The 19,431-nt window shown below is 42.0% G+C and overlaps 1 protein-coding gene across 1 annotated transcript in view; it reads left to right on the top strand.

Annotated features, from left to right (window-relative positions):
• Positions 1 to 19,431, top strand: part of LOC306912440 (glycogen debranching enzyme-like) — a 31,148-nt gene that overhangs the window by 5,169 nt on the left and 6,548 nt on the right. Inside the window, exons 4-27 of the mRNA XM_079488666.1 lie at positions 583 to 786; positions 3,643 to 3,824; positions 4,435 to 4,546; positions 5,056 to 5,182; positions 5,760 to 5,862; positions 6,648 to 6,745; positions 7,348 to 7,487; positions 8,175 to 8,362; positions 9,142 to 9,265; positions 10,852 to 11,015; positions 11,675 to 11,776; positions 12,021 to 12,176; positions 12,348 to 12,492; positions 13,032 to 13,156; positions 13,257 to 13,369; positions 13,508 to 13,642; positions 15,178 to 15,308; positions 15,824 to 15,960; positions 16,421 to 16,554; positions 17,002 to 17,177; positions 17,458 to 17,560; positions 17,764 to 17,887; positions 18,866 to 18,967; positions 19,295 to 19,406. Coding sequence (XP_079344792.1) covers positions 583 to 786; positions 3,643 to 3,824; positions 4,435 to 4,546; positions 5,056 to 5,182; positions 5,760 to 5,862; positions 6,648 to 6,745; positions 7,348 to 7,487; positions 8,175 to 8,362; positions 9,142 to 9,265; positions 10,852 to 11,015; positions 11,675 to 11,776; positions 12,021 to 12,176; positions 12,348 to 12,492; positions 13,032 to 13,156; positions 13,257 to 13,369; positions 13,508 to 13,642; positions 15,178 to 15,308; positions 15,824 to 15,960; positions 16,421 to 16,554; positions 17,002 to 17,177; positions 17,458 to 17,560; positions 17,764 to 17,887; positions 18,866 to 18,967; positions 19,295 to 19,406 — 3,237 coding nt within the window. The remainder of the gene's footprint in view (positions 1 to 582; positions 787 to 3,642; positions 3,825 to 4,434; positions 4,547 to 5,055; positions 5,183 to 5,759; positions 5,863 to 6,647; positions 6,746 to 7,347; positions 7,488 to 8,174; positions 8,363 to 9,141; positions 9,266 to 10,851; positions 11,016 to 11,674; positions 11,777 to 12,020; positions 12,177 to 12,347; positions 12,493 to 13,031; positions 13,157 to 13,256; positions 13,370 to 13,507; positions 13,643 to 15,177; positions 15,309 to 15,823; positions 15,961 to 16,420; positions 16,555 to 17,001; positions 17,178 to 17,457; positions 17,561 to 17,763; positions 17,888 to 18,865; positions 18,968 to 19,294; positions 19,407 to 19,431) is intronic.

The following is a 19,431-nucleotide window of genomic DNA, read 5'->3' as shown; positions in this document are numbered from 1 at the left end:
GACAGGCAGACTCTTCCTATTGTATGCAGTCATTTTAAATAGCTCTGCTGTCGGGGAGAAACCACCTAACTCTAAAATGTTCATGTTTCAGGAACTGAAGAAAACCTTATTTTTAAACAATGCTGGTATTGTGTCTTTATATAGTCAATTACTTGCATGAGAGGGTTTGAGGGTTTTGAGTTGAGAACACAGTTTGAGGGTCCAATGGAGTTAACCTACACACAGACTTAAAGGGTGTTCAATAGCATTGATTTATGAAAAAATAATCAAAAATTGAGTTGGGTGGTTTACCGACAGCGACGATAGACTCTCTAGTCTAGTCTAAATCAGGTGTTTTCAATCTTTTCGATATCAAATAACCTGGAAATAGGCCCTCCTATTACAAAATAGCTTAAAAACAACGAAACAAAAGCAAGCAAAATATTTCCGATCCACAAGCTCACAATGCAGCGTATCACGACACGTGAACTTGTACATCAGCCCCCATTTTGAAAACTGTGGTCTAAAATTAAATGACAAGGTGTGTACATCCGCCCTTCCGTTCTTCTGGTTGATGTCTCTCTTTCTCCATCTACTTTCCAGGTTACAACATGATTCATTTCACCCCCCTGCAGACCCTGGGAGAGTCCAGATCTTGCTACTCATTGGCTGACCAGCTGACCTTTAACCCAGAGTTCAGCCCAGAGGGGAAGAGCTACAGTTGGGCAAATGTTGGAGCACGGGTGGAGATGATAAAGAAAGAATGGAACATATTGTCTATCACTGATGTGGTCTACAATCACACTGGTAAGTACCTTTTATGCATGCCTTAGCTCTAATGCCATCCAAAATTAGCTCCATAACTGACCGGCATGGTGGATATTCTAAACATGAATCCATAAAACCACATTTAAAGGAGAATTCCATGCTAGAAGGCTTTCTTACCTTTATGTGTAGTTGTTATGTCCCCACCAAAGAGGTCCAGGTGTTATTTTGTGCAAAAGCACATTATTGGCCATTTCCCCTACCATAAGCCCTCAATGAATTGCATTGAATTGAATGCTAATTAGCTTATTTCCATCGCTCAAAAATCTATATTTTTTGTATATATCCTCTTCATAATGTAATTAGTATCCCGAGCGGCACACTTTACTACTTATTTAGATGGAAATAAGCGAAATAAGCACAAAAACCCAACCCCCATTGAGGGCTTATATTAGGGGAAATAGCCAATAATGCACTTTTGCACAAAATAACACCTGGACCTCTTTGTTGGGGACGTAACAACTACAAATAAAGGTAAGAAAGCCTTCTAGCATTGAATTCTCCTTTAAACCACAGAGAAATATGGGAACTACCGGTATGTAAATTCAGCCAAGGATGTGAGGCACAAAGTTCCTTTTGACTAGTGCTTGATACAGAAGCAACAACAGGCCATATTAGGGGTGCTTCTGGATACTGTCCTAGACTTCATAGCAACGGTAGGGCTATCCTGGCTCCAACTTACCTCGTGTTTAATTTGTTGTCTGAAACAGTGCAAGGCTCTTAAACACACACACACACACACATTTTTAATGGCTTGTTTTTCATTATAGAAGATTCAAATATTACAACAGCCTGTTACTGCAGTGACTGAACAAAAACATTCTTATTCTTAATTATTTCTTGTTTTTTTTGTTTCTTTTATCATACCTGTTGTATACAACGTAGAATCATACGTCACTTTGACTGAGAAAGCTTGTCACACACATGCACACCCACAAACGCGCACACACATAGTATATTGTGAAGTGTACTGTAGTGCGTGCACTTGCATTCAAAGCAGTGGGATAATCACACTATCCATGCATTCAGTGCTGGGCTGACTGAATTCCAGAGGTCAGTGAGTGCAGTGCTACTGCTCAGCTAAAGCAAGAGAAAGGCAGAGGACAGTGAATTCACACGGAGTCGGAGAGCAGCATACCGTGTGTTCGGGGGGAATTTTTCCACACATTTTGCATCATGAGAATTGTGTCCTAGTCCTACACAGCCATTATAATATACTAGAAACTATTACAAGAACAGCTAGTTCCTGAATTGACCCCCAACTCGGAGTAAAACTATTGAGTAATTGCTATGACAGACCAACAAGCAAACAGACTGGGACCATTACAATACAGCCTCAGTCTATTGGACATGGATGTGTAATGCACACCATTTCCAAATCATGTTTAATTATCACTAACATGTACCCTCAAGTATTCTCCATAATGGTCTGTTGGTTTGTGACCCTCACCCAACTCTCAATCCCTCTGCCCTGCACCCCCACCTCCCTCCAGCTCCCAGAGAAGGTCAAATGGTCAGATGAACCTGATCTAAAGGTTACTTTAGTGACTGGGTGACTGGCCGGCTTACCAATGGTGGACCAACTAGATTAAAGCTGCTATAAACAATAATATGTCACATTTTTAATTACTTTTTTTTGGTAGTCTCTGTTACTTCTAGGAACACCTTTGAATGCAGATTGTGGCCCCTAGATGTGTCACAGAGACAAAACATTTTTGGGAGTGTTTTACTCAATACCAAAATAAAAATAAATAAAAAAGGTAATTACATTTTGACATATATTGTTTATAGCAGCTTTAACTTCTTATTTGCTGACACAGGATATATTTTTGTCTTTGAAAAAGTAAAACATCTGAGAGATTATTAACTTTCAGGCCACGATCTGGTGGTTAAGACAGGCAATCTTTAGCGTATGCTCTATGAGCCTAGTTGAGGGAGAAGTAATTGTGTGATGCACCAGGCTTCAGTCCAGAGCGCCATCTCAACATGTCAACAATGGTTTCCCACTCGCAAGGTCGGATTAGAGTTGTATTGAGCTGTAAACATGGTCCTTTATCTCAATCTGAGCCCTAAAAATGCTTTGAATTGCGTGCGTGCGCGTGTGTGAGGACGATTTTGGATATTCGATGACGTCACAACATAGGTGCCACCGGAGGCTAGCTACGGATGCTAAAAACCAATAGATTTAAAAGCAAGACACATCAGTTGTCCATTTGCTTCCAAATCCGTCGGGTCCGTCCGGACCCGAAATGCCAAAAATGTGAATCATGTAGGCATTTTTCAGGAAAAGTACTTAAAGGACCACTTCATCACTTTTCAGTTTTCAGCCTATCTTCATATAATTGGTCCTCTCATAGGAGGGCTGCGGGCAGTTCAGAAACCCGTTTTTCAGGAATAGAAAGCCTGCAGTTTCTATTAGATTGGATTCCACATCGATGATGTCACTGGTGGACGGGATTCTGAACTGCCCACAGCCCTCCTATGAGACACAGACTGAGTAGGAAAAAAATTGTGCTATTTCATTATGATTATTAGTGAGGACCAATTATATGAAGGTAGGTTGAAAAGTGGTGAAGTGGTCCTTTAATGTGTTGTTGCTATATGATTTTTATGTGCTGAATCCATTTCTGCGGTATGCCGAGTGCTACCGTTAAGTCATAAATTGAGTAATTAGCATTATGAGTTCATGTAATATCACTTAAACCCAAAGAAACTGATACAAAAGGGTTTTCAATTGATTCTGGTACATCTACGTGTGCTTAAGAACATACCAAAAAACATCTAGGAAGATGTAACTGCCGTAGGGTCTTTACAGTGTACTTCTCTCTCCATCTGTAGCGGCTAACAGTCCGTGGATTAAAGAACATCCAGAGTGTGGCTACAACCTGGTGAACTCTCCTCACCTGCGTCCAGCCTGGGTCTTAGACAGAGCTATATGGCATCTGACCACAAGAGTAGCAGATGGACGCTACACTGACAAAGGACTGCCTGTTGACATCACCAATGAGAGTCATCTGAATGTGAGACCACTCACCGATAGTTTGATTATCCACTTAGTCAATATGCGCATTCAGCTGATTAGGGACTGACCATAACAACCCATATTTATCTTTGAGGTTTTCTTAATTATATTACTGTGGACATGTGTTGTGTGCAATAGTCACTGTTTACTGTGTACGAAACAAACACACCTTTCAATTTAGTTTATTTGGTTTCTGAAATGCATTAAAGTATACTGTATATACTGAATTTCACATAATGGAAGACCAGTGGCCGCCACACTAAGCAGATTATGTAATAACAGTCTAAATCCAATGCAGCTTGTTAACTAAATTAGAGAACCCATTTTAGCAGACAGGAAATGATTCATTCAAAAAACAATGTTAGCAGTCATGAACTGTCCCGCTTTTAATGTGCTTTGAATGTCATTCAGTTACATGGATATAGCTTTCTTGTATATTTATGTACTGTTGTTATTGTAAAGCCCTTTGTAACTTGTTTTCAAGGGGCTGTATGAGTAAGTTATTATTATAACACACACACACACACACACACACACACACACACACACACACACACACACACACACACACACACACGTTCTCACTGTTTACCTGTGTGTGTTTGTAGGTTCTCCGCAGTGTGATGTGGCAGGACCTATTCCCTCAGATCAAACTGTGGGAGTTCTTCCAGGTCAATGTGGACAATGCCGTGAACCAGTTTAGAAACCTGCTCTACGATGGTTTGTACATTTTAAGAAGCTCTTGAAAAATGATTGGTCGATCTGTACTGAAACTATTACAAAATAGTGCACAACGGGGCCACAGACCAACGGGTTGTGAGCTTGTGCATCGGCTATTCATTACTAAGTATTAATCAGGCTTCAAGAGTATTTTAAAGTTAGCGAATAGGCTAAGGAATGGCATTTGTTTTGTATTGTAATGTGTACCTTGCATTTAAAATAAATCAAAACAAATAATAATCCAGCTTTAAAATAGCTATTTTAATGCCTATCTTTAAAATTTCATTTAGGCATTGATGAGGAGTCAGCCACAGGAACTAATAGAACAGTTCAGAAACCTGCTGCTCATGAACTGTGTGTGTGTGTGTGTGTGTGTGTGTGTGTGTGTGTGTGTGTGTGTGTGTGTGTGTGTGTGTGTGTGTGTGTGTGTGTGTGTGTGTGTGTGTGTGTGTGTGTGTGTGTGTGTGTGTGTGTGTGTGCGTGCATCTCTTGTCTCTTTGTGTTATAAGGCACCAAGGCAGACTATAATAAGACACATGGGAAGAAGGGCCTAAGGATCATTCAGGATCCTGGTTACCATCGTCATGGTAACACAGTGGACATGGACTCTGCTCTGGAGACCTTCGTACCTCAGAGGTCAGGCTCAAAGTCACGTCACCAGTTTTTAAGAGCAGATGGGTATTTATTTGATCATTGCTGGCAAATTCAAGAAACACTAGGCTAAATATCATAATGTCTCAAAAAATATACTGCACATCCATACAACTACGTCAAGGTTCTTCTTCTGTGCTTAAACTTTTGTGTTTAAAGTTAAACGCTCAGATAAAAAAGGATACTTGTCCTCAACGAAACATTTAGGAATGCTGAATACGTATTAATCCAAGGCCGGAAACGTGAAGAATAGCACTGATGTCTGCAGGCAGTTACATGTCTGAAGTGTTTCTTGTAAATACATGGAACACTTTGCTGATAACTGCTCACTGGATGTCCACTTAACTTTATAACATACACAGGACGACGAAGACACAAAACCGTTAAATGGTAACCTGATGGTCACTTGGTCAGACTGGCTCACTTTAAAGTGATTTCTCAGACCCAGCAGCCATGGATTTCCATGATCATTCAGCTTAATTATATTGTATTTATGAAGCCCTCACCTTGTCAATAACAGAATGTATATATTGTAAGTAGATTGTTTCACCTCTGTTTATAGCTCCTCCACCGAACATGTAGAGGAATGCTGTGGTTGGCTGAAGCAGAAACTGAACGAAATGAATGGAGAACAGTACCACATTGTGCATCAGCACCAGGAACAGGTAATATTGTAGGCAATGTGTAATGTGTGGGTTAATTGTTTTTAACTGTCTTTAACTATCCATTAGTGCAGGGGTTCTCAACGTTTTTGGCTGGAACCCCCAGAAATGCTTTGGCCATGTCTCGCGACCCCCGCCCCCTGCATTAGTGAATGTCTTATTTTAATACATTTGTTATGTTTCACAATTGCCTGGTGACAATTTAATGTTGTTGTGTTCAGATGCGGACAATATAACGATGAATTGAATTGAATAATGTGGTCTATAGGGAATGTAGCTGTATGGCATAAAACATGTTACTCTATGCAGTGTGCATTTATTTGTTTCAGAAACTATCAGCTTTAAGTTTATACCTTGTGCTTTCATCAATTAATTTCCTTGTCTTGCTAAAGACAACTTAATACATAAAGTACTAAAGGGGCATTCCACTCATTTTTAACATTTTACTATGTCATTAATGTACCTTAGAGCTGTTGTGTGGAAATAATAAAAAAGTCTCCCCATTCTGTGTTTCCTAGAACTAGAGGTCTGAAAAGAATCATTAACATGGTGAAACACATCTTGATGATGTCATCAAGATGTGTTTCACCATTTTTTTCATAATTACAGTTCTAGGAAACACAAAATGGGGGGACTTTTTTTTATTATTTCCACACAACAGCTCTAAGGTACATTAATGACATAGTAAAATGTTGAAAATGGGTGGTTTTCCCCTTTAAGTATTCAGTCAACTTGAATTTGGCCATCCATATTTACCAGACAATGTCCTCTTACTTCTTTCTCCCTAGGCCGTCAGCTGCATTGTGGGAAATATAGTGTATGAACGTCTGGCTGACCATGGTCCAAAATTGGGGCCTGTTACCAGGAAAGATCCTCTGGTTACCAGGTAAAATACTGTAAATTAGTCTAGTAGCCAAAAAGTGAACCCGGACATGTTGAGTACACCAACGTTAGAAATGTTGAGTATGGGTCCCCAGCATGTAGAAACTGCCGGATGCTAACTTGCATATGTTGAGCAATTTTCATAATTGGCATAATATGTGACCATACCATTAACAACCTATAGAAGGCAAAATATTCAAAATTTAATCATGCTTTATCTAGCATGTGATGTGTCAAACTAGGGGGTTTTCATGATGCTGAATCCATTCCAAGGAGGAGGATTTGGACACAAACTAGCCCTTTGAACAGGCAGCATGGATGGATGGATGGATGGATACCGGTAGATATTTGTATGTGAGTTAGACAGAGCCAGTGAATAAAGCATGGGTATAAGGATGGGTATAAGGAGCGAGGGAAGTAAAAAGGGTAGAGATCTTTTTTGAAAGATCCACTAGTCGCATCACGTGGTGGGATAGTGGAAGTGATAGAGAGAGAGAGAGAGAGAGAGAGGAATGATGAAGGGGATTAAAGCTCATGGAAAAGGGTGGAATTCCTCATTGAAATCCTCACCTGGGTTTATGCATCTGTTCACCTGTTCCATTCTAGGTATTTCACCTTCCCATTTAAGGAGATGACTCTGGCAGCGGAGATGCTTCTATTGGACAAGCCAGACATGATTTGTCACTTCATGGCCCACAACGGTTGGGTGATGTGTGACGACCCGCTGCGCAACTTTGCAGAGCCTGGTAAACAAAGCAATTAGCCCTTTGCTAAATCCCACCCCCAAATGTGATTGTCCAATGCCAATCCAAATAGTTTAGCAACTGTTGCTATGCAGCTTTCGCCACCTCATAGCTGTCAGTGTTATTTTGCATGGCTGTGTTGTTGAACTCATACACAGCTTAACGTCGAGAAAGTTACCCGACTGACACACCGAGGTGATGGCAATAATACTAATGACCGTAGTCTTACCGTGCAACATGAAAACTCCGGTCGGGTGGTCGTTAAAAGTTGATTCCCCCCTCTGTAATTTCCTCGTATTTCTAGTTTATTTAAATAATGTCATGCACATTTGTCCAGTGCATAGCCTACTGCAGGCCTGGTTGACTAGATTTAGAAGACATTTTGAAGGTTTTGCTACCGAAATGATCGATTATTTTATATGGAGAAATCCCGTCATTTTACATGCATGTCAATGGGGAGGACAGCTTGTCCTGTCTCCTCGCTGCTAACGTGCCTTGACAGGTTGGGGAGGGACTTAGCGAAGGGCTAATTGAATAAAATAACTAAACAAAAGGGAGGGCAAATGACTACATTAGATAAACAAATTAAACAGAATGTAGATGGGTAATTCAATTGTAAGTAAGTAAAAGAAAACAAAAAATGAGGTAATGCGAACTCAGGCCTGTGTTGATGTCTTGCTTTCCCTGCAGGGTCCAACGTCTATCTGCGCCGGGAGCTGATCTGCTGGGGCGATAGTGTCAAACTTCGCTATGGAAATGGTCCTGAGGATTGCCCCTACCTGTGGGCCCACATGCAGAAATACACAGAGATTACGGCTAAATATTTCCACGGAGTCAGACTGGATAACTGCCACTCCACGCCTCTACATGTGGCTGAGGTACCAGGCTGTGATTAGCTTCATTAAGTTAATTTAGCTCACTCCATAAAGTGAGGTTATATACAGCGTTAACTTCCTCAAGACCCACACAATGGTTTATAGAGTTTTATTTATTTATTTACTCTTATAATGTGTCCTGTATATTGTATGTTTGCTGATTGATAATATAACCACATGTCCTGTACTGTATGTGGTCCATTACATAGTAATTGTGGCACAACTGTGAAGTGACAACTCAACTAGAAACACTTGATGTAAATTATGTACACATACTACCAGGATGTTTGTGTGCAAGAGGATGCTGCAGAACATATTCAGACAGTTACATGCTCATTAGACAGTGGACTCACACCTCAACATTGAGTAAGAACAGGACATTGTAAAATATATGTTGCACTACTCATTGTACAAATATTCTACTCTTAGCTTCCTTATGACTCTTGATGTGTATTTGATGTATTACCATGTGTTTACTGTAAATCGCTCTGGATTAAGAGTGTCTGCTAAATGCCTAAATTGTTAGTGAATGACATAATATTGTATGCAGTAGACACAACCTAAATAGGGTAAAACGTTGCTACTGGTAGAAAAACACATTCCAAAATAAGTAGAGGTATTGGGCCAGTAACTGAACCATACACCGAAAGCACACTGCACAGATGTATTGCTATGTTATCTACTGTATGCCTAAACGAGTAGTGTTCAGACTCAAGCTCTCCATAATGTAAGTGTGATTTTCTCCCCCTGTTTGTGTGTGATGGTCATGTCTGTCTGTCTAGGCCATGCTAGACGCAGCCAGAGTGGTCAGGCCCAACCTCTATGTCATAGCTGAACTGTTTACAGGCAGTGAGCTCATTGACAATGTGTTTGTTAACCGCCTGGGAATTACCAGCCTTATACGAGGTACATGCACATGCATGGGCACACGTACATTTGCACATAAACTAATGCCGCGTCTCTGTTTTTGGCTTGCCTTTCTCTTCTCGCTGCATTGTTTTGCATCAATCGCATTCCCTGTTCTTTCTTTCTTTCCCTCTGTCCCTCCTATCTGTATACCCTTGCCTCTCTGCCCATGGATGGTGTGTTTGCTTAACCCCCCCCCCCCTTCTTTCTCTCCTCTACTCCCTCCCTCTCTTTTCTTTTCTTTCCTCCTCTCCTCTCCAACTTCTGGTATGCCTTCTTCATTCATTCCATCTTTCAAACTACATTGGCATGTTTTTGTGTTGCATGTTGTTCTGCTGCTGCTCTGTTGTGGTTGGTTAGTCTATGCTGAACATGGCAAGGGCCATCCGTCCTAACCTGTATGTTGTGGCTCAACTGTTCACCGGCAGCGAAGAGCTGGATAACATCTTTGTTACAAAACTAGGGATTTCCTCCATAATATGAGGTAGACACACACACACACACACACACACACACACACAAAATGTTAATTACAGCAGGGCAATATGACCAGTGTTGTCAGTAGTATTCAACATGTCTCCATTTCACATTTCTCTGAAAGTCCTTAATTACACAATCCAAGAGGATAATGTGAGGTGAACTAAAACTTTGACTCGTTATACTGTATGTATATACTGTACAATTACCAATTACCATTGGACAATGTCATTGGTAGGACAATAGTTGTAGTCTACTGTCTACTCTACACTACGGTATGTAGGAGCAGCTAGCGGGTTTGAGGAAGTGAGAGGGCTGCTTGTTGCCGTGTGTTGTTGCCACTGTTCACCTGGCTCTCCGTGCATCATCATACACATACATTACAGTCATGCTGCATTCCCTGCTGTTTGGTCCACTCCTGTTTGGGGGTTATATATTTGTACTAACATTCTTTTGAAGTAAAAATTAAATACATAAGTCAATGGGCTATATGCACACATACAATAACTCTTCGTACTTCCGGGCTGCGAGATGCACACGCAGATTAGACACACCAACGGACCGACATGCGGAATCAACGGTCGGACATGCTGTCGAAAATGCGATGCTCCCGTGCTTGCGGTTAGGTTAGGATTTGAGGTAGGTTGTCGGTCTAATGACAGTCGGACCAATAGTATGTCTAAAAAACTAAAGCCTGTAACCCCGGGCGGCTTCCCTACTTCAATGATACTAATTAAGGCTCTGTTCCATTTAGTGTGCAGTGGTTCTCAAACCTTTTAATTTCAAGGACCCCCATAACCATTTGTACACTCTCAGAGTTACACACCCGTACGGGGTATTTGGAACCCACTCAAGGAGACTTTCGGAGACCCACTGGGGTAGCAGAGTGTTTCCAGTGAGCTAACACGCACAATAGCAGCACCCTGACTCTGTTTGACCAGAATGGGGCCCAAGTTCTTTCCAAAATGGCGTGTGTGCATACAGCCCATTGCGCTTTAAATATTTCTCTCTCACTGTCTGTCTATCTCCGTGTCTATGCCTAGCTATCTATCTCTTATTCTGTGTACGGTATGTATGTCTGTCTGTGACCATTTTCCACCATGTTCCAGAGGCCATGTCAGCCGGTGACAGCCATGAAGAGGGCCGACTGGTGTACCGCTATGGAGGGGAGCCAGTGGGAGCCTTCGTTCAGCCCAGTCTCCGCCTCCTGATACCCTCCATCGCCCATGCCATGTTCCTGGACGTAACCCACGACAACGAGTGTCCCATACAGGTGGAGAAATTACAATGGCTACTCATTGGATGTGCAAGTAAAAATTAGAGTAGATATTGTTTATACAGCATTCATTATATTATATACACTAATAGGAAAGGGAAAAACAAACCAACAAACACATAACACACAAACCCATTGACAATGAATGGAGAATTTACGTCATATATGCCCAAGCAAATCTGTATTTTTGTCCTACACAAACATTAAATTCCCATTGACAATGAATGGAGAATTTACGTCGTCATATGTGGACAAGCAAATCTGTATCTTTGTCCTATACAAACATTACATTCCCATTGACAATCAATGGAGAATTTACGTCATGTGGACGAGCAAATCGACATGTTATGTACGATGATAAGATCGACCCTCACTTCACACGTGTGTGATTTTCTTTTTTTTAAATAATAATCGATTAGTATTTTTAGTGGTGCAAACCACTCCAACAACCAGCTTTGTCTGTATGTTCGTGTACCTGTCCACTCAAAAAAGGAGCATGGTTGCTATGGTTAGTGTGTGACGTCACTTTTGCACCACTCAGTTCACACGGGTGTGATTTTTATTTAATAACCAATTCAATCTATTAGTTCAATCAACCGTTGCATCCCTAAATTAATGGAAAGGCTTGTCTGATCAGGTTTCTCTTTGTGTTGCAGCTGCGCTCTGCTTTAGACTCTCTGCCCAGTTCAGCTGTGGTCTCAATGGCCTGCTGTGCTACTGGCTCCACTAGAGGATATGATGAACTGGTGCCCCATCAGGTAACACACACATTGTGCAACTAGTTATAGTTCTACGTAAATAAAAATGGTCGCTGTCAAGCAGCAGACACCTTGTATTTCCAAAAACTTTACTTTTCGGGAAATGATTTCTGCTCGACAGTGACTAAATACAATAAGATTTACTCAGTGATTTTACTAATCGTAACACACCATTAGGGCTTATTGCAAATTATGACTGTGTGCGTGTGCGTGTGCGTGTGTGTGTGTGTGTGCGTGTGTGCAGATCTCTGTTGTAAAGGAGGAGCGTTTCTACCCTAAATGGAACCCCTCAGCCCTCCCCACTGCCCATGCTGAGGTCGGTGCCCAGAGTGGCCTCATCGCTGGTAAACTGGCTCTCAACCGACTGCACCAGGAGCTGGCTTCACAGGGATTCATGCAGGTAGTTTTCTGCATGAATTGGTTAAAACTACACATATTTAGTAGAGCAGCAGTTCTCAAACCTTTTCATGTCAAGGAACCCCAAATATTTGGCCACGGACCCCATCTGAAAATGTGGATAGTGCTTAAAGAGCATACATTAGGCTTAAGCCTCATATGATGTCACTTGCAGGTGTACGTGGATCAGGTGGACGCAGACATCGTGGCAGTGACCCGGCACTGTCCCAGCACCCACCAGTCTGTAGTGTCTGTGTGTAGGACAGCCTTCTGGAAGAACCACCAGTACCCCAGCAGTGTACCCCCCATGTTCATACCGGGTAGGAACAGTACACGGTTACCATTTTCACTGGAAATACCTACTGCAGTACCATCATGACATTTTACTTCACGTTTCACTGGAAATACCTAGTGCCATCATGACATTATACTTCACGATTAAGTGTCATACAGGTAATTGCTATTAGCAATTGAATTGTTTTTGGCATTGGACAAAGCAACACACGAATACAGATTTTAGCCTTCATAAACAAAAATTGCACAGGGCAGATAAGACAAGTAACTTCAATATAAAAAATAGTATAATTTTATACTTTCAAAATAATAGTGAAAATACTATATATCTACTGTGATCTGCTATTTTCCCCATTATTATATACATTTTATGTTTGAAAATGTATGAACATTTTTCAACGTTGAAATGATTGTGACAATTATGCAAAAAATAATTGTGAATATCTCAAATAATTGTAATTTGGCGATTATGCAATAACTGTGACTAGAAATACCACGTCCCATGTTGGCCAAAGAGTGATTGCATTGTTGTGCATTCTCTATCTCTCCCACTTTCTCTCTCTAGGGAAGATCGAGGAAGTGGTGTTGGAGGCGAGGACGGTGGAGAGGAAAGTCGGGAGTTATATGAAAGATGACAACTACATCAATGGCATGCCGGAGTACACTGTGGAGATCAAAGAACACATACCGGTAAATGTTATGACGATGATGTTAATGTTGGTGTTGATGACATGATGATTATCATTAATATCAATACTACTACTAATAACAATAATTATAATGTATCTAGTTACAGGATAGTAAAGTAGTGAAGCTGGCTGGAGTTACCTCTAAAGGCCGATCAGAATTTGTCCAGGAAATCGTCTTCCAGAATCTCACACCTGGCAGCGCTATCGCCTTTAGGTATTTAACATGCAAGCATGCATACACTCACACTTTTTTATCCTCGGTCTTATTCTCTCTGACTTTCTCCAACTTTCTCTCTATCTGTTTCTCTGTGTCTTGTCACTGTCACTCTGTGTCTCTGTGCTGTGCTCCCAGGGTGAGTTTGGATCCTAAGGCCCAGCAGTTGGTGGGTGTTCTGAGGTACTACCTGACTCAATTCAGCCCTAAGTACCGCAGAGGCAGCACCCCTGACCCAAACCCACCACTAGCCCTCCAGACACCACTAGCACAGTGAGTGTGTACACACACACACACCTGCAGAAAATGAGCATTGCACCTATCACAGACATGCGCCGAGCAAGTTCAGTCAGGAAACTCAGTGCAGTTGCTGCCGGCCGTACATTGGGCCACCTCAGCATCACGTTCTCATTCACATGATTCACTTCATCCAATCACACACTCATTCCATCTTCATACCGGCTTTTTAAAGTTTGCACTGCTCATCCTGCTTGCTTGCGACTGCACACTGATACTGCTGCGCTGCTGTCTGCTTAGGCTACCTTTACACGAGAACAGTCGCCAGAGAAAACGGTAAAGTCCCGTTGTGTTCTCATTTTTTACCGACCCTTTACACGAGAACGCACACTTTATGAAAACGCTATAATGTGCATGCCAAGTCGCTAGGTGGCGGTAACGGACTGCCAGATAGACCAGTCACCCATCTCTGCCTGCTTTCTAATGTTCTAACTGCGTTTCTACATAAACGCTGCTGCCGCCTATCACAAGGCATTTTATTTACATCATGGTTTTTCATTCTTGTCTAAAGGGACCCCAGCAAGCGATACTTTATTTTGCCGTTTTCTATGAATGTAAAAGGGGTCTTAAACTTTTGCTGCTCGGAGCACGGTGGCACAGTCGGTAGTGCTGTCGCCTCACAGCTAGAAGGTCCTGGGTTCGATTCTCGCTGGGGGCGTGTTCTCTCCTCCACGTCATCAGTGCCCATACCCGAGGCGGATGGAGGGGAAAATAACTGGTCGGAATAACGTGTTCCTTCCACGCACTACGTCCGGCCGGGGAAATTCCCCCTGTCAGGTGAAAAGAAGCAGCTTGGACTCCTCATGCATAGAAGGAAGCATGAGGTCAGTCCGCTGCCCCCCCAGGTTGGCAGAGGAAGTGTAGTGCCTAGGATTACATTAGATAATTGACACATTGACAAAAATGTGTTGCAAAATTGTGGGATAAAAAAAAAATTGCTTCTCACCCTCCTGCACCCCAGCTACCACCTGTCATTTTGGATCTGCTGTTTAGGTACGGGGGATTCGGAGTCCCTATGGTTGGGACTGATGCGCTTGATCTGTGTACCTAAAAAGCAGATCCAATTCATCACCAAACATATTGCTCATTTTATATTCAATAAATATATATGCCATCCATTCATGAGTTGTCCTGACTGAACTATAGATCTTTTAATTTGAGCATTAACACTGTAATGCCTCGGTTGTGCCTTGTAGTGTCATGCACACAAATAGCAGATTTATAAGGCCACAACGTTAAAGATTGGCTATTTTCGGTGTTCAACACCGTTTTACAACCAGCTACAGTCAGTGTATGAATAGCCTTAAAGGTTACACTAGGGTTTCAATTCTGTGTGTGTGTGTGTGTGTGTGTGTGTGTGTGTGTGTGTGTGTGTGTGTGTGTGTGTGTGTGTGTGTGTGTGTGTGTGTGTGTGTGTGTGTGTGTGTGTGTGTGTGTGTGTGTGTGTGTGTGTGTGTGTGTGTGTGTGTGTGTGTGTGTTCGTGTGTTCGTGTGTTCGTGTTCACATACAGGTTAATGTCCAAGCTCACTTTGGCAGATCTGAACGTTCTGCTGTTTCGTTGCGATTCTGAAGAGCAGGAAGACGGAGGAGGATGTTACGGTATTCCTGGATGGGAGACTCTGAAATACGCTGGACTGCAAGGTACATGAATTTACAGCATGATGCAAGATGAAGTGAGGGGCGCTCTTATCATCATACATCATCAGACGCCTATGACGACCTATGTCCACATATGACATAAATTCTCCATTCATTGTCAATGGGAATTTAATGTTTGTGTAAGATGTAAATCTACACTAATAGCTGCGCCCCTCAAAAAAAGTAGATACGTTTAGGGATAGCAGGTAAGGCACCGGCGAAAATAGGGCACCATGAGCCCTATTTTTGTCAGTACTAAAAAAAGGGAAAATGCTATATAGATACCACTGTGTCAGCAGAACCTCTTTAATTGGCCTCTAGGATTTATGAATAGAAATGGAGACATTAACCACTGGCTCCATACTGATACTGGGGGAGAACCAGTGCTTTATGTAAGGTATGCAGCCACACACCTTTCTATTAAATTAAGGGACAGCCAGATATGTGACTTTATCTTCACTGTGCCGTGCTTGTGGTTGTTCGTTTACTGGTGTTTCTCTGCTGGGGCCCTCGTGAAGGTCTGATGTCAGTGCTGGCCGACATTCGTCCCAACAACGACCTGGGACACCCTGTCTGTGCCAACCTGAGGCAGGGCGACTGGCTCATTGAGTATGTCTCCAACAGACTGGTAAACAAAGAGGGACCTCTGGCACAGGTAAGGCTTACAGTCATGAATAACACTGCTGTCAAATGCTGTGCATTTATGTACCCTGAATAAGTGAAGGAATGAAACAATGAATGAATGATCGAATGAAGGAACGTGAAGGAGTGATAATGTATAGGTACAGTTAATAATCACATACAGTAGATCAATTCACAGGCTCATCAGATGAGATCTGACACTGATACGGATCTGATACCGTGACACATACTGCTTTTTAACCCATTCAGGCCTGACGTCGAAATAAAAAAAAAGTGTTCTAAATCATGATTTTCTGAAAGATTTGAGGCACATTTTAACGATTTTTCAAAAATAGCAGACCTACAAGTTGCTTGTAGATCTGCTATTTTTCAATAGCTAAATTATAACATAATGTATGTAACCACCAAAAGGGGTTCCCGCTCAAAATGGGTTAAACATGACGTCTGCCTGTCTTTGCTGGTCTGCGTGGCAGGTGGGTCAGTGGTTGGTGGCCATGTTTGACTACCTCAAGCACATCCCACGTTACCTCATCCCCTGCTACTTTGACGCCATCCTGGTAGGAACCTACACCACTGCCCTGGATGCTACGTACAAGCGCATGTCCAGGTACGGCCGTACGTGCCTGACCATCTGCGTAACTGAGTAGGTAGAGAGGTAATCGGAAGGTCTCCGGTTTGCCTCCCAACCTGCCCATGTCGAAGTGTCCCTGAGCAAGTCTCTCTTAACCCCTAACAGCTGCCCCCCCCCCCCCCCCCCCTTATCATGACCATCTGAGCTGCGTGAAGCTGAAAAGTAATTTCCCTCACAAGATTAACTGAACCGTCCCGTCCCGACTCAATCTCACACACGATTGACTGACAATTTGATTGATACAATTTCAACATTTTTAACTATTATTGCTAGTTTGTCTAAATACACGCGTAGTTTGCATGTTTATTTAAAGCTTGTTTTGTTTACCAATCCCTTCAGCTGGGTCAATGTATAGTGTGATATTCTACAGGAGTTGTGGTAACTGGCATTAGTTGCACTAATACAGTCTTTCTCTCCTTGTAGTTTTATCCAGAATGGCTCCAGCTTTGTGCGTCTCCTGGCGTTGGGTTCGGTCCAGATGTGTGGTGTTGGCCGTTTTCCCGCCCTCCCTCCTGTTTCCTCTGAGTTGGATGACGTTCCGTACCGCCTCAGTCCAATCACAGGGGAAAAGGAGCAGTGCTGTGTCTCACTGGCTGCAGGTAGCCAATCACCTTCTGAGATGTTCATGGTGTTTTGATGGCAATAACTGAGTGATTGATTGCTCACAGTAAATTCAAGGTTAAAATCATGTTGGAAAAACGCATAGCGTGGACTGGTAATTTATCACTTGGTTGTTTTCCTACTTCCAAGGTCATGTGAATTAGATTATTTACAGATGTAAGCATGTAAGACATATTCTAATTATTATAAACCAATGCAAACAACATTGGCAATGCAACTATACAGTACATCCAGTCTATTGTTATTCCTATTCTCCAGGTCTTCCTCATTTCTCTGCGGGTATTTTCCGCTGTTGGGGCCGAGATGTGTTCATTTCTCTGAGGGGACTGATGCTGCTGACTGGCAGACATGTTGAGGCACGGTATGGCATTGGTGGTCACAGAGTGTGTGTGTGTGTGTGTGTGTAGATCTTATTGTACATTATGTACAATGTATGCTCATGCATGAATATTCACATAATTATGTGTAGGTGTGCTTTTGTACGTGCAGTGCACATCATCTGTATGTACACTCTCTAATTACCAAATTGGCATTTGCATCCTCTGTCGTCCCGTCACTTATTAGCAACATTATCCTGGCCGTTGCGGGCACCCTACGCCACGGCTTGATCCCAAACCTGCTGGGAGAAGGACGCTGTGCCAGGTTCAACTGCAGAGACGCAGTGTGGTGGTGGCTCCAATGCATCCAGGTACTGGTGGATACAGTACATATTAATGCATCCAGGTACTGGTGGATACAGTACATATGAATGCATCCAGGTACTGGTGGATACAGTACATATTAATGCATCCAGGTACTGGTGGATACAGTACATATTAATGCATCCAGGTACTGGTGGATACAGTACATATTAATGCATCCAGGTACTGGTGGATACAGTACATATTAATGCATCCAAGTACTGGTGGATACAGTACATATTAATGCATCCAAGTACTGGTGGATACAGTACATATTAATGCATCCAAGTACTGGTGGATACAGTACATATTAATGCATCCAAGTACTGGTGGATACAGTACATATTAATGCATCCAAGTACTGGTGGATACAGTACATATTAATGCATCCAAGTACTGGTGGATACAGTACATATTAATGCATCCAAGTACTGGTGGATACAGTACATATTAATGCATCCAAGTACTGGTGGATACAGTACATATTAATGCATCCAGGTACTGGTGGATACAGTACATATTAATGCATCCAAGTACTGGTGGATACATATTAATGCATCCAGGTACTGGTGGATATATATTAATGCATCCAGGTACTGGTTTGTAGATCTGCTAGATCGGCAAATACATGTAATTTTGGGGGTCCTTGACATGAAAAAGTTTGATATAGCAACATATATTTTAGGATTTAGAAGACCTGTTTAGAATCAGTCTCAGGTCTTAATGGGGTAATGCATTCAGGTACTGGTGGATACTGTCACGACCTGGCTCATAAGGACAGGAACCAGAGACCACAATCAGAACAGACTCATACACATAATTATGAGTCTGTTCTGATTCCATGCAGATACTCTTGAGTTTAAACTAATGATATACAGCAAATATCTACCTTATGCGCAAGAAAACATTTATAGCTGAATGAACCGGTTTCATTGTGACTAGCAGAGCTTTGATATTATATTGTTTGATCATTTATTGTCATTTAGGACTATGCTACCCATGTGCCCGAGGGGCTTGAAATCCTGCACTGCCCTGTCACGCGCATGTACCCCAGTGATGACTCTGAGCCATGCAAACCTGGAGAAGTGGTATGTCTCTCACACACACACACACACACACACACACACAGTACACATACACACAGATGCAAAAAAGTGTTGAATCACAAGATAAGAGTAATGGCTAATCTTGCTGACAAGAACTGATTCATGTACAATCAATGAGTTTGTTTATAAAACAGTAGCTGTAGCAATAATATACAATAATATTTGTTAATAATATTTTCCACAGGTTTGACGTAACATTATGTTAGATTTAATGTCTCAGAAAGTTAATTCAATGTCTCAGCAAAACATATGCCATTGAAACATTTCACATTGTTAGTCATTCTAATGTGTGTGTTTATATGTGTACAGGAGCAGCCACTATATGATGTGATACAGGAGGCCCTGCAACGCCATCTAGAGGGCATCTGTTTCAGAGAACGAAATGCTGGACCCAAGATAGACATGCATATGAGGGATGAAGGTAGGTGTGTGGCTATGTAACTGAG

This window comes from Electrona antarctica (assembly GCF_951216825.1).
Source record: "Electrona antarctica genome assembly, chromosome: 19".
Taxonomy (NCBI): domain Eukaryota; kingdom Metazoa; phylum Chordata; class Actinopteri; order Myctophiformes; family Myctophidae; genus Electrona; species Electrona antarctica.
Note: the sequence above shows the minus strand (reverse complement) of the source record. Positions and strands in the feature narration are given on the sequence as shown.